General features: G+C 33.2%; 1 protein-coding gene across 1 annotated transcript in view; it reads right to left on the bottom strand.

Annotated features, from left to right (window-relative positions):
• Positions 1 to 8,544, bottom strand: part of LOC123667544 (probable ATP-dependent RNA helicase DHX35) — a 56,518-nt gene extending 47,974 nt beyond the window's left edge. The window contains exons 1-2 of the mRNA XM_045601425.1: positions 8,511 to 8,544; positions 7,766 to 8,031 (exon numbers count right to left, since the gene is read on the bottom strand). Coding sequence (XP_045457381.1) covers positions 7,766 to 8,031; positions 8,511 to 8,544 — 300 coding nt within the window. The remainder of the gene's footprint in view (positions 1 to 7,765; positions 8,032 to 8,510) is intronic.
• Between the last annotated feature and the right edge of the window lie 7,092 nt (positions 8,545 to 15,636).

Genomic DNA, 15,636 nt, shown 5'->3' with positions numbered 1-15,636 from the left:
TAACAACGTGTAATCTAACGACGCATATTTGAATGTTGTTGTTATTATGTTAATAACCATGCTATATAAGCTAGCTTCACACTATAAAAATCACGCAATATAAGTAACTAAGCTGATAAACATAATTAAATGAATATAAGTAGACAAGACAATTTTAAAGCAGCGCCATCTATGAGATTTTTCTGTAGATATGAAATGTAAAGAAGAAACGGGTAAATGAATGTTATTTTAAAAGGTATAATGGTAGGTATTTTTGGTGCTGTATAGCGTTCACGCAGACGATGTCCCGGGCAGCAGCTAGGGCATTTATAAGGATATGCATAACGTGACTTTCCTTATTGACTAATAATTAAATTTATTGTATGACACTAGCTGACCCGACAGTCTTTGTCCTGTTTTGACTATGAATATGGAATTCGAATTGGTATAATTAATTTAAAAATAAATAAATAAAAAAGTGTTACACTTCCAATCTTCTGTAAATTCTATGTCAAACGTCAAAAGCTTACCTTAAAAAGTATATATTGTGTGCCAAGGATAGATTAGAAATAATTTTATATGATGGTTAAGTATTCTTAAATTTTCTAATTTTCTGCGAAATTTTCTAATTTTTTTCTTTCAATAACTAACAACCTTCTGACAATAACAAACATAAATAATTGTTTGCATGCAAACGAAAAAAACCGACTTCAATTACATCGACAAGTAATACAACGTAAGTAGACGAAAAAATAGTCAAGTAAATACGCATTATTAAAGATTACTCTAAAAGTTATAATCAGATCTCGATGAAATTTAAATGTGACCACATGATAAACATCGGCTGTCAATTAAATTAAAAATCATCAAAATAAGTACATCCAGTAAAAAGTTATGCGGATTTTCGAGTGTTTCCCTCAATTTCTCTGGCATCCCATCATCAGATCCTGGTTTCCTTATCGTGGTACCACACTTAGGATATCTCCTTTCCAACAAAAAAAAAAGAATTATCAAAATCGGTTCATAAACGACGAAGTTATCCCCGAACATATATAAAAATATATACAGGGTGTGGCGTAAATAGTGGTCCACCGTTAAGGATTCGATAAACCAGGTAATTTACTATAACATATTACAATTTTATCCATTTTTACCCAAAGGTTCCGGAAATATTTTTATTTTTTATTTTTTTACGATATTTGTACCACTTGTTACAAATTTGGTTGTAGTTTTAACAAATACCATTGTTTTTTCATTTTGATTACTGGTAATTACTGCTGAACACTAGAGCTATCGTTAAATAACATGTTTTTAATATAAATTTGAGGCTTTTGAAGAAAAAAATTGGTTTTACTCTACTTTAAGCCCAAATTTTTAACATATCATGCTAATTCAAGAGCGACTTTTGTAAAAAAAATGTACTAAGCTGTCAGTGCCCATTCATTTAAAAATATGCCTACTAAATACCAATTTCAAAATGGTATCACAATAGCAGATCCTTTTGTTTAACAGTAAGATATCCAATTTTAATTGAAGACAGGAAGATTTTCATTAAAATACATTTTAAAATTTAGTTGCGTCAATACTTATGATTTTTGTAAAAAAAGTAACTACACTGTCAGTGCCTATTCATTTTAAAATATTCCTACTAAACACAGATTTTAAAACGATTTGCCATCCCATTAATAAAAAAAATTATGGCAATTTTAATTGAAAAAGACTTAAAATAAAAATAAAAATTACTACTGTTACAGAGTGATCTTGGCCTAACTTGTAAATTAGAACAAGGTATTAAAAAAAAAAACAAGTCATACTGTCATCGTTTATTATTATTCTTTGACATGATTACAAACACTGTAAAAATTACACCAAATGCTCGAAATGGCCCCCATTCGCAGCTATACATGCTCTGCAACGTCGAATATACAGTGTTTGTAATCATGTCAAAGAATAATAATAAACGATGACAGTATGACTTGTTTTTAACCGACTTCCAAAAAAGGAGGAGGTTCTCAATTCGACTGTATTTTTTTTTAATGTATGTTACATCAGAACTTTTGACCGTGTGGACCGATTTCGAGATTTTTTTTTAATCGAAAGGTGGTGTGTGCCAATTGGTCCCATTTAAATTTATTTGAGATCTAACAACTACTTTTCGAGCTATATCTAATAATGCGTTTTTACTTGACGCTTTTTTCGTCGACCTACGGTGTATTATACCGCATAACTTTCTACTGGATGTACCGATTTTGATTATTATTTTTTTGTTGGAAAGGAGATATCCCTAGTTTGGTACCATGATAAGAAAACCAGGATCTGATGATGGGATCTCAGAGAAATCGAGGGAAACTCTCGAAAATCCGCAATAACTTTTTACTGGGTGTACCGATTTTAATAATTTTTAATTTAATCGAAAGCTAATGTTTATCATGTGGTCACATATAAATTTTATTGAGATCTGATAACTACTTTTTGAGTAATCTTTGATAACGCATAGATACTTGACTATTTTTTCGTCGATCTACGTTGTATTACTCGTCGATGTAATTGAAGTCGGTTTTTTTTTCGTTTGAGAGCAAACACAATTATTTTTTAATACCTCGTTCTAATTTACAAGTTAGGCCAAGATCACTCTGTAACAGTAGTAATTTTTTATTTTTATTTTAAGTCTTTTTCAATTAAAATTGCCATAATTTTTTTTTATTAATGGGATGGCAAATCGTTTTAAAATCTGTGTTTAGTAGGAATATTTTAAAATGAATAGGCACTGACAGTGTAGTTACTTTTTTTACAAAAATCATAAGTATTAACGCAACTAAATTTTAAAATGTATTTTAATGAAAATCTTCCTTTCTTCAATTAAAATTGTATATCTTTCTGTTAAACAAAAGGATCTGCTATTGTGATACCATTTTGAAATTGGTATTTAGTAGGCATATTTTTAAATGAATGGGCACTGACAGCTTAGTACATTTTTTTTACAAAAATCGCTCTTGAATTAGCATGATATGTTAAAAATTTGGGCTTAAAGTAGAGTAAACCCAATTTTTTCCTTCAAAAGCCTTAAATTTATATTAAAAACATGTTATTTAACGATAGCTCTAGTGTTCAGCAGTAATTACCAGTAATCAAAATGAAAAAATAATGGTATTTGTTAAAACTACAACCAAATTTGTAACAAGGGGTACAAATATCGTAAAAAAATAAAAAATAAAAATATTTCCGGAACCTTTGGGTAAAAATGGATAAAATTGTAATATGTTATAGTAAATTACCTGGTTTATCGAATCCTTAACGGTGGACCACTATTTACGCCACACCCTGTATATAAACGATCGAATTGAGTAACCTCCTCCTTTTTTGAAGACGGCTAAAAACAAAAAAAGAATTAGCGAAATCGGTCCAGCCGTTCACGCATGATGACGTGATCAAGGGAAATAGTGCTTCATCATTATATAGGTGTATAGATTAAAACATTTTCAAACATTGCAGTCCTAGTGGGTCTCCCCACCGTGCCTCGGAGAGCACGTTAAGCCGTCGGTCCCGGTTGTTATCATGTACACCTGATAGCGATTGTTACTCCGTTAACCCGCATTGGAGCAGCGTGGTGGATTAAGCTCTGATCCTTCTCCTACATGGGGAAAGAGGCCTATGCCCAGTAGTGGGATATTACAGGCTGAAGCGAAAACATTTTCAACATTTTCGTATTAAAATAATTTAATATAACTAGTGTTCGAAATTCGAACGAAATTAAATAATAAGTTATTGTAATAAATGAATTTATTTAATAATGTTTGTCATTCAGTAAATACAAACAATGTTAATCTATAAACTATTCTCAATTTTTACCACTGACATTAACAATAAATAAAAGAGTATATATGGGTGTGTCTGTCAAATACATGGTAGTATGTGTAATTTTTTTTTATTGATGTAATGTATTTTATGCGTAATATTTAATAAAAAAATATTGGCATTCTGAACTCCTTCTCTATTTAAACAATAAGTGTACAAAAAATTTATAGTCCTCCGTCCGCGCAATTTTCGTAAAAAGGGGTACAAAGTTTTTGCTTCACGTATTATAAATAATAAGATCACATCACAGCAGCCTTTCGCAGTCCACTACTGGACAAGTTTCGTCCATAGTCACCACGCTGGACAGGCAAGTTGGTGACCGCAGGGCTGGCTTTGTCGCACCGAAGACGCTGCTGCCCGTCTTTGGCCTGTGTATTTCAAAGCCAGCAGTTGGATGGTTATCCCGCCATCAGTCGATAGTACGATAGATTAATTGTATCCTAATAATATTATAGATAAAGACAATCGCAAAAGTTAAACTAGACGTTAACTATTTTTTCTCGAAAGGAAAGTACTTTGAAATTAAAGAAAATAACCTATATAAGCTCCTGGTGGTGTTGCAGGCGTCTATAAGCTACGGTAATCGCTTACCATCAGGTGTACGTACGCTCGTTTGCCGATCTCGTTATATATTTAAAAAAAAACTCATACATTTATTGCAATGAAACTTGGGAGGTAGGTCTGGAGATCCAACGTAAACACTACTTTTGTTCCCAACATTAGCGAGGTATGGATGTTACGCAGGTAGAAACACGAAGTGCAGCTTTTTTATAAATGTAGGTAGCAAACCTCTCTGGCCCTTGGTGGAATTATAATAATAATCTTCTTTATCGTACACCATAAAAAGATACAAACAAAAATAGTACAATTAGAGGAAGATGTACAAAAAGTCAGTTTTATCGCTTAGGAAATGTACAAATAATTGTTCTATAAATTAGAATAAATTACAATACAATATAAAATTATACATATACATATACATACATATTATATTCCTACATAGTAGATTTAGATTTCAACTGAGGCTGGCATAGCAGGAAATTTCCTGTCAATATGTATATAGAGCAGCCCGAGTGCGAGTCGACCTTACAGAAGATCACAGCTAAATAATACTGCTTTCAAACAGTTTTGTGTTCCTGTTGGTGAGTACGGTGCCCAGAGCTCCGGGGAGGATTGGGCATAGGGTCGGCAACGCGCTTGCGATGCTTATAGTGTTGCAGACGTCTATAAGCTACGGTAATCGCTTACCGTACGCTCAATTGTCGACCTTTTTGTATAAAAAAAAAAATCCCTTTAAAAATTAAAAAATTCTTAAGGCTAAGATTTGGCTTATTTGATTTAGTTGCGTTACTTGATATGGACTAGAGTAGAAAGTTCTTGTAAATTTTGTTCCTAAAGTATAATTTAAAGGTCACTTTATTTTTTATAAAAGATTCGCTCCTGATTTTGACATGCCCGTTGGCGAAGTTTTGGTTGGTGGTAGAAGGGTGAAAATTTAGGGTTGTATGTATTTTTCAACGCCAAACCATAATAAATGAAAAATATATGATTCATCTAAAAATTAAAAAAAAATTAGGGGTGGACTACCCTTAACATTTAGGGGAATGAAAAATAGAAGTTGTTCGATTCTCAGACCTACCCAATATGCACACAAAATTTCATGAGAATCGGTCAAGCCGTTTCGGAGGAGTTTAACTACAAACACCGCGACACGAGATTTTTATATATTAGATTTATTGTATAAGTATATTAATTATTCATATTAAGTTGCTTACCATGGGAACAGACGACCGTGTGTGTTATTTTATTTAAGTTAAAAGTAAAACGAAATATTTACATGTCATTGGTACTCGAGTTGAGTTAGACAGAAATAGCGTGGTAACTATTTCAAATACGCGGTTCATATCTCAATAACAATTATCAATTTGTTTATTACCAAACTAGGGTATAACAAAGGAAGTGTAATTAATTTAGCGTTTGTATTTAGCGGTATGTATGAAATTATATTAACATGTAACATTCCTTTGTAACTCTTAATAATTGTAAACTAATTATAATAAACTAGCTGACCCGGCGAACTTCGTATCGCCTAACACAAACTTTATCGTATGATATTAAAGTTCAAATTGACTTTTAAGTATTATCACAAATCTTTTGTATGGGAGTATAGAGAAGTGTTGTTTTTAGATTTTTTCAGGAAATTTAATTTTTTTTTTTTTTAATTTTTCTCTCCGTAAGAACCATCCTCGTACTTCAAGGAATATTTTAAAAAAAGAATTAGCGAAATCGGTCCAACCGTTCTCGAGTTTTGCGCTTAGCAACACATTCAGCGACTCATTTTTATATTATAGATAATTGATGTTTGTTGTTTAGACCCTATTTTAAAATACAGTTAGCAGCCATACTAATATTATATCATCTATACTAATATTATAAAACGAAAGATTTTGTTTGTTTGTTTCAATTTTTTTTTTTTTTTTTTTTGTGTTGGATATCCCATTTACCGAAGAAGTATTATGCTAGAAGTATTAGCTATTTTTTCCTCAAATTAAGGCGTGTGAAACCGCGGACCACATCGATTTCTAAAAATACAGGTAACAAATTTTAATTAAAAGAAAAACGAATAATCTATCTACGGCTCCATCTAGCGGCAAATAGAGTAATTACTAAGAAATTTCATCATCATCATCATTACAGCCTATACAGTCCACTGCTGGACATAAGCCTCCACAATTTTACGCCAAAAATAACGTGAACTTATGTGTTTTGCCCATAATCACCACGCTGGGCAGGCGGGTTGGTGACCGCAGTACTGGCTTTGTCGCACCGGAGACGCTGCTGCCCGTCTTCGGCCTATGTATTTCAAAGCCAACAAGAAATAAAAAATTTGTTACGATTATATTTTTAGCCGACTTCCAAAATAGGAGGAGGTTCTCACTTCGATGGTTTTTTTTTCGAAAGGTGGTGCGTGTCATGTGGTTCCATTTAAATTTAATTGAAATCTAACAAGTATTTTTTAAGTTATATCTAATAATGCGTATTTTCTCGACTATTTCTTCGTCGACCTGCGTTGTATTATACCTCATAACTTTTACGCACGCTTGACTTGGGGAGTTAGCTGGTGAATGCGTGAAGATAGCGTTACGAAAAGTGTGATCGGGTGAAGCGAACGAAAATTGTCTTCGTAAGTTTTACTTCATTCGTGTAGTCTAAGGCACACTCGTTTTTTTTTATGTATTAAGATATATTAAAGTAAGAATATAAAGTATGAAGGTCAGTAAGATAGCATATATTTATTTTCTATTAAAAAAATATTTAATTAGTCTCAATTTACTAAGTAATAAATTAACAGTCGAGTTTAGCTTATTATTCTAAGCAAAATTTATTTTCCGAATCAGCATCCTAAGACATTATATAGGACATTATAAGTTGCTGGATTATTTGTCTTTTGTGAATTAAAATAATAAAATAAAAAAATAATTATTTTAAAAACAGAATATTTTTAATACGACAGGGGTTCCTTTCGTAATAAGATTTGTCAGTTGCTATATGTATCAATCCAATGGTAGTCTCTCGTATATAGGTATCAAATTCATTAAGGAAACATCTCTACAGAAAACTAATTTACAGTATTTTATACTCTAACCTTCTACAAGAGTAATATAATTATACTTGAAGATGATGATTCAAAAGTTCTTCTGAACCCAACATGAATAAAAAAAAAAATTTGTGTGTACTTATGTACGCACGTAAGAAGTTATACTTCATTGGCTAGATAACTTCACTTTCACTTCTTCTTTATTTACTAGCTAACTTCAGGGTGTCGGTTTTTCGTGACAGTGTGCACATGCATCGTTAACATTTACTCTCATAATGTTTCCCTAACGCGCCAAAAGCAGTATAACTACAAAAATCAATAACAATAACTAACCTGAGGAACTTGTGTAGACTTTCCGCATCCAGTTTCACCAATCAAAATCAACGTTTGATATTTTTCCAATAGATATAATATATGATTTCTGTACTGGAACACCGGTAACTTCTTCCTTTGAGCCTCGAGTGGTAGGTGGTGATAACGATTGTATACAAAGTTTGTCTTAGAATCTCCGTCGATAGATAGCGCTGAGTCTATGTTGGGATTGACGAGTGTTTCTATGACACCATCTTTATTCTTTGCTGGGTATAGTGTGTCATCTCCTAAAAATTAAAATATTTTATAGATATTATGTTTTTAAGTGTTCTCTATCACTATTAATTGTTTAAAAGGAACTTATTATGATTATTAATTTATCTGATGTTCGCCACCCACATATACCGTCTCATGCGTCTGCACCGTCTCCAAAATATCGAGAACCTCGAAATTACAATATTGAGAGATTACTTAATAATTAAAAAAAATTCAAAAGCGTCTCATTCAAATTTTTCTAAAACTAATTACTACTTTTAAATAAATTAGAAGTTACGCTAGTTTACGTACTTCTAATATACTTAAAAGTCTCTTTTTAATAATATTTTTAAAAAATAAATAGTTAACCTATAAATTTTGCGACAAAGTTCCTCGTAATATAAGTAAATCTATATTATTCATAAAATTTTATCATTTCATTAAAACGTATACTATTTTATAACAAATTATAAATTTAATATGTTTTAAATAGATATTTTAAATCACTTACCGGGCTTTAAAAACACTGGTTTTCGTGAAAGCATTTTAAACGTTAAATTCTACGAAAATGTCCCTTGAAAATGAATCACAGCACTGTTATTTAGCACTATTTTATCACACTAGTCTCATAGTAATTTATTTTATTATATTTTCTTTAATAAATTAAATTGAATATAAGCAAAATAGGTATTGTTCAGAATCATAACATTCTCACTATTCCACAGATTACTAATATGTTATTTAATATACCTTGACAGGTTCTATAAAAGCTACCAACTATCAGAAAAATATATTTCGCCGTGTAATCCAATTTTCTTATTTCTTTGTGCATTTACTTTTTTGTATTTATTTTTCTGCAGTTTAATTTATTTCTCAACAAAAATAAATTTTAATAAGGTTTAGAATATATTTTTTTTTATTGTAACAGTTACAAATAAAGCCTAGCCGCAGTCCCCGCTTGACCCTCAGAAATAAAACCGGCAGTTGCTGCGTTTCCCCGCTTGGGGTACATATTTGTATTGATGTTATTTCTGGTTTGTATTTAACCATGTCGGTCTCGTCGAGGACTGAAATCAGAAAGCACTTGAGTCTTGAAGCCATCACATCCCATTGTACTCTTTAGACATATCGCACGTTCGGTGGAACAAGGGCTCAACTCCACTTTTTGTAATTTTACAGGAGAGCCATTTTAAAGTTTTTTTTACATTCCGAGTCGTATTATTCGTCTTTGTACTGCTTCAAAGTGTTTGTTCTTTGTATGAAATACGACCTATTTATTACCCGACTGCCAAGGAAGGGTTATGTTTTTCGCGCGTATCTTGTATGTATGTATATTTGTATGTAATATTCTTTACTACCTCATATTTCCAGAACCACTGAACGGATTTACATAATTGAGGTATCGTTAGGTTCGTCTTAGCTGCCCAAGTGTTCTTAGATAGGTGACATTAAAAAAAAAATCAAACAAGGCGGCTGCGCGAAGCCATTGTAGTTAATGAAAAAAAAAATTTTTTCTCGAATACTACAATATGGGTATCGAATTGAAGGGCACAATACAAGGATTTTAAAAAGGTATATCATGATTATTATTACCGCAATACTAATAAAGAAATACAATATTAAAGTTTAAAAAATGTGGACTTTGCTCTTTCCCACGCCTATGCCATGCCAAACTCGCCTCCTAGGCGACGATCAACTTCGGGGTGTAGGCTTTCTAATAAAATACAATGGTTAAAAAAACACAATTAAAATTACAAATAAAAATTAATAAAATAATGTCACACCAATTTACGATTACATTAATAAAATCAATAACAAATACATAATACCAAATACAAACAAATAATTTTCATAATAATTTCATTATGTTAAAACTAATAGTTGTTGACTTAAGCATTCACCTATTTGCTAAAGGTCAGGCTTAGGTTGCTTTGAGCAGAGTGAGATCTTTCTCCGGGCTTGCTATCAGTTCTCTTGACCCTAAAAAATTACTTAATCAACCACATGATGTAAACTGTTTTAATGAATTGAACCGATTACGTAATTTGTCTGACTAAAAAGACATAAATAAAATAATAATTAAAAACAAAACAAAAAACCCGCCTGCGTGAAGAACAACTATTGGAAAATCAACTGAAAAAGCTGGAACAAGATAAAAATTCAATATGCACACAAAGTCAGCGAAATAAATAGAAACAATATCAAACATTTTGTGCTGTACATTTAAAATATATTAATACGGTAGTCCTTCGAAACTTTATGCAACATCGTACATAACATGCAGTCGGAGACATGCACAAAGAGAGAATGATTTGACTTATCCTTCAATTTCATGCCTCCGACTGCATATTATCTACGACGTTGTATAAAGTTTCGAAGGACTACCGTATTAATATATTTTAAATGTACAGCACAAAATGTTTGATATTGTTTCTATTTATTTCGCTGACTTTGTGTGCATATTGAATTTTTATCTTGTTCCAGCTTTTTCAGTTGATTTTCTATTAGTTGTTCTTCACGCAGGCGGGTTTTTTGTTTTGTTTTTAATTATTATTTTATTTGTGAATATGGCCATGTAGTTTGCAAGTGCCAAATATTTTTTGTTAATTGCTATTAATATTTTTTTCAAAATAAGGTGTACATTTATGCCTTTGTTCCACCAACATTTAAATCTTTTTGTAATTATGACCATATTTATCGTTCGTGTTTTAAAGATTTTGAATAATAGAAACTAGTTTATTTGTTGCAAAAAATGTTTTATTTTATAGTTAAACATCTTTTTTAAGAACTTCTGTTGAAAAATCTTAAAAAACTCTAGCGAAACTCTTTGGAATTTGCCTTTAAAATTAGCGTCAATATTAACGTTATAAAATCTTTGTCCATAGTAATCAGTCCGTTTTTACTTTACTCTTACAAATCAAACTCACTTACTAACTCCACTTAAACAAATCAAAACTAACAAACATAAAACTACAAACAATCTTCATAGTTATTGTTGTACAGACCACTTTGGCATTTTACAGTAAATATTTAACAAAAAAAAAAAAAAAAAAAAACGAAAAAAAGAAAACGTAGGTATCTAAGAAACTAAAATAATAATAGCAACCATGCTTTCATAGAAAACAAATGAATAACGTAGCACGAGATCTATCCCTTAAAAAGGTATCTGTAATTTCACCCCATCTCATCCCGTGGGTATCGTAAGAGGCGATAGAGGAAAAACCACTAGAGGGTGGGCAGCAGCGCCTTCTAAGCACAGCCTAGCAAGCGTGGCGATTACGCCAAATCCCCCTAAATGGCAGACACGACAAAAAATTGTCCCCCAGTCCCCGGCGGCCCCGCTAGTCCTGGCTACGGTGGAGGCCTAGATAACGGCGGGGCAGGAGGCTATAATCTCCGGCAGAAGCCAGGCCACCACACCCAACGACGAGACTTGGCCCTGGCAACATATAACGCTAGGACGCTGCGGACCGACGCGAAGCTCATTGAGTTGAAAGAAGCTCTCAGCAGGTTGAGCTGGGATATTATAGGCTTATCTGAAGTCCGAAGAGAGAGAAAGGACTCGATGTCTCAAGTCTGGCAACCTGCTGTACTATCGGGAGGGTGACCAACAGTCCCAGGGTGGTGTCAGGTTCCTCGTCCGCAAGGTTCTCGTCAACAACATCGACGTCATCAGGAGAGTGTCGAGCAGGGTGGCGTACCTTATACTCAGAATATCCAAGCGATATTCGCTAAAGGTCATACAGGTTTACGCACCGACCTGGACACATCCATATGACGAAGTGGAAGCTATGTATGAGGAAATCTCTACAGCCATACATAGCTCTACATGCCACTACACTGCTGTGATGGGGGACTTCAATGCGAAGCTAAGCAGACGATGCGGTGATGAGTTGTGAGTGGAGTAATTTGGATACGAGCAACGGAACTCCCGGGACTGGCTACTGACTGACTTCATGGAGAAGGAGGGACTCTTTATAATGAACTCCTTCTTCAGGAAGCCGGAACGGCGCAAATGGACCTGGTTGAGTCCCGACGGCACCGTCAGGAACGAGATAGACTTTATCATGTCGACGAACAAGCACATATTTAGTGATGTCTCAGTGATCAATGCTGTGAAAACAGGAAGTGATCACCGACTTGTCCGAGGCACATTGAATACCGATGTCAAGTTTGAGAGGGGTCGGCTGATAGGGTCTGCGCTTCGACCTGCGCCTGCTCAGATTCAAAACCCCGAGAGCTTTCAACTCGAACTCCAAATCGCTTTGGCCTGTCGCCTGGCCGACTGCGTATATGTGGACGAGCTCAACGACGGGCTGGTGGAAAATGCCCGTGCGGTGGTGTCTAAGTTCTTCAAGACCCGCTGCCAAAAAAAAAAAGAACCAACGCAGGACCGATCGTCGTCCAAAGCATTAGGGGAGGCTTATGCTCAGCAGTGGGCGTCCATGAGCTGGTATGATGATGATGATGATGATTTTTTTATTTTGGTGGTCTTCAATGAAGGTGGCTGGGATGCTATCAATTTGAGGCACATGCATTTCTTCGATATTCTGAATGTCTTTGTCATCATTTAACATCATCAAAACTTTTCCACTTCGGGATCCCATTTTTCCCTGAAAATTTAACTGTATAACTTAGAATAAAGCTTCAGAGTTTAAACAGCAACACCATTTTAAAATTAAAAAAAAAATATTTGTCACAGTGTAATCAACTACTCAGAGTTAGAAAGGAATTCGGTATGAGAAAGTATAAATTGTTTTTATGCCTATTTTATAAAACATGTATTGGAATAACAACACCACATTTGTTCATAACACTATAAAATAATAAAAATGTTGGAAGTACAAAGTCACAAATGTTGCAATGGCTTTGTCTCTCCAAACATTTGCTCGCGAAAAAGGCATAAGTGTGCTAAATATGACTTTGTCTCTCCAGGAATATCAAATATCAAAAGGCATATTTACCTTCGCGGCTTTGGCGCTCCAAGATAAAAACATTGCGCGCGGGGGCAACGGCGCAACTGACCAATGAGACGATGTCGCGCCAAAACGCCCACCAATTCGATCCAAAATGACAAAGACACTATTGCCGTGTAGGGACTTTTAAAGTGAATCTAATGGGAGTCTTTGTCCCACTAGATACTAGAGTGTTTTTTGGGCATTTCTGCATATTTAACTCATTTTACGATTTTTTGTAAGATACGCCCTTGTTCCACCGAAGGTGCGATATGTCTATACACATATTCCCATCATATTCCTCATTAAACCAATCAATCAACCAATCATATTCCTTATATGATGTATGTCAACAGCAATACTAACCTTAATACTAATTCTGATCCACTTTGAAAATCTTTTAAACTAGCAGTGTAGGATATTCAAGTGGAGGTCAAAAATCCTAAGCTTTGTAAATAGTCTGAGTGAAATGATGGTGAAATGGGACAGACACTACGAGTATGTTAAATTCTCTTTTTAAGTTCAAGAAAAACTTACGGGCACTTTTCTCTTTGGTATAGGTATTATTAATTTATTATTAACTAGCTGTGTCCCGTGCTTTCACCTATGTTATCTGGCTATATGGGTGATAAATGGGTTATCAAGCATAAAGAGATTTTTTTTAGATTAGCGTGCTTAAGTAAAAAAACAAACTTTTCAGCTTTATAATATTAGTTTAGAAGATTATTAAATACAAAAGACAAAGAAGTATCATTATAGTCGTAACTGGCTTTATACTAAAATGAAAATTTTATTTCGATGATTTTATGTAACACAATAAAATAACAAGTGTGTCACGCTTGTTATTTGTAGCTTGTTTTTTTCACACTTAGCGTGACCAACGCTTGTTGGTGAAATATTTCATAAAAACTATTTTTATTAAGTTGAATCAACTCCTTTAAATCTTTATTAATGTAAGCAAGATGTTAAACCAATTAATAGGTACTTTTAAAATGTGTGATTTTCTTAAGTGTATGCCACAAAACTGTTTTTTGACATTTACATTTAAAAGTTTTGTAAAACACTTTGATTTGGATTAGAATTCTGGTTTTTAAAGTTAAGATTATAAAATTTATAGATTTGCAATAATTTTGACAGCTATGGGTGTAAAAAATAATGTCAAGTGTTAAGGTTTTTACCAAAATGGTTATTACCATTTACGCTTTAGACAACTTTTATTATAGCATAATAAGTAGGTAATAAAAAAAAAAAACAAAAAAAACAAGCAATATGTTTTAAGATATTTATTTTTCTGATAAAACATACAGATTTTAAAATATCTTCGGATTGATCAAAAGAAAGTTGTTAAAAATAGTACCGTTACAAATAAATGTCATCGGTGAAAAATGAAAGCCATTATTCCAAACGGTTAAATAAATGAAGATATAGGACAATTATCACTTTTAAGTACTCCGTAATAGTAAGCCGGTTTTAATATACTATACGCTTTTAATAATTATCCCCGATATGGCTGATAGGCAACTCTAGTCGCATATGGCGATACATATCCAACGGTTTGGCTATATAAGGGATTGATATAAGGTCTTTGCGATACATAATAATTGGCAGGACTTATCGTTTTACCATAAGTATTGTAATTGTATTTCATGTTATACTTTGAAAGATCGTTAGAATTGTAATTTAGACTTGGACTTGAATAGGTGTTTAAATTGTAATTAAGACTTGGATTTATGACGGAGTTTGAATTGTATAGTGAATTAACACCCACTCCGTTCAGAGAAATACCACTCGGTGCTACTGCTGCTGCTCCGGGGGTTTGAGATGCGATACTTTTAGTGGTTACCATTGTAGCTGGATTCGCCGATGCAATGAGTTTATCTACCAAATTCATCGAGTTATAGATACTTGCGTTTGAACTCGACAGATTACTCTGAGACAAATCGGCATTCATATCACGAATTAATTTCAGATGTTCGTCTGATAATCCAATTTGATCTTCTACAACTTTAGCGTCCATAAGCGTTCCGTTGTTATGTGTTAGTTTAACGAGATCTTCGGCATTCACGTCTATCAAATTTTTCGAAGTTTCTATTATATTCGAAGTACTAATAAGTTGGGAATATAATCTGTTCTGTTGATTTCTCAAATACGGTTTCTGGGTAATTAGGTTCTCCATATCATTGAGGAATTTGTTGTAAGGAATCCTATATTTCACGTAATATAAAGGTTGTTCATTGTACTTGTGACGTTTCAGAACGTACGTTAGTTCGATAATTTTGTTATTTGTTTGTACAAGTTTCGATTTATCTAAATTGGATACACTCGGCGTTTGTGGCGAATTTACTAATAATTGATTATCATAGTTTACATGTTTCTCATTATTTGGAACAAGTGTGTTAATAAGATTCGGGTTGACGTAACTATTCGGTGACGTTGAAATACCGGGATACAAACTGTCTTGAGTACCTTGATTAATTCCTAATATATTATTAGAGGACAAATATTTATTATAATAAGCGGATTGTTTTTGTAAATCGACTTTAGCCGTAACTGTATCCATTTGATTTTGATATGAATTGTGCATGTAGCCTGCTTGATTATTCTGAATATAATTATTTAAAGAAGAATAGATATTATGTGCATTGTCAGTAATAGGATAGCTGTCGTACATTTTATTTATAT

The sequence above is a fragment of the Melitaea cinxia genome, chromosome 28 (genome assembly GCF_905220565.1).
Source record: "Melitaea cinxia chromosome 28, ilMelCinx1.1, whole genome shotgun sequence".
In the NCBI taxonomy this organism is placed as follows: domain Eukaryota; kingdom Metazoa; phylum Arthropoda; class Insecta; order Lepidoptera; family Nymphalidae; genus Melitaea; species Melitaea cinxia.
Note: the sequence above shows the minus strand (reverse complement) of the source record. Positions and strands in the feature narration are given on the sequence as shown.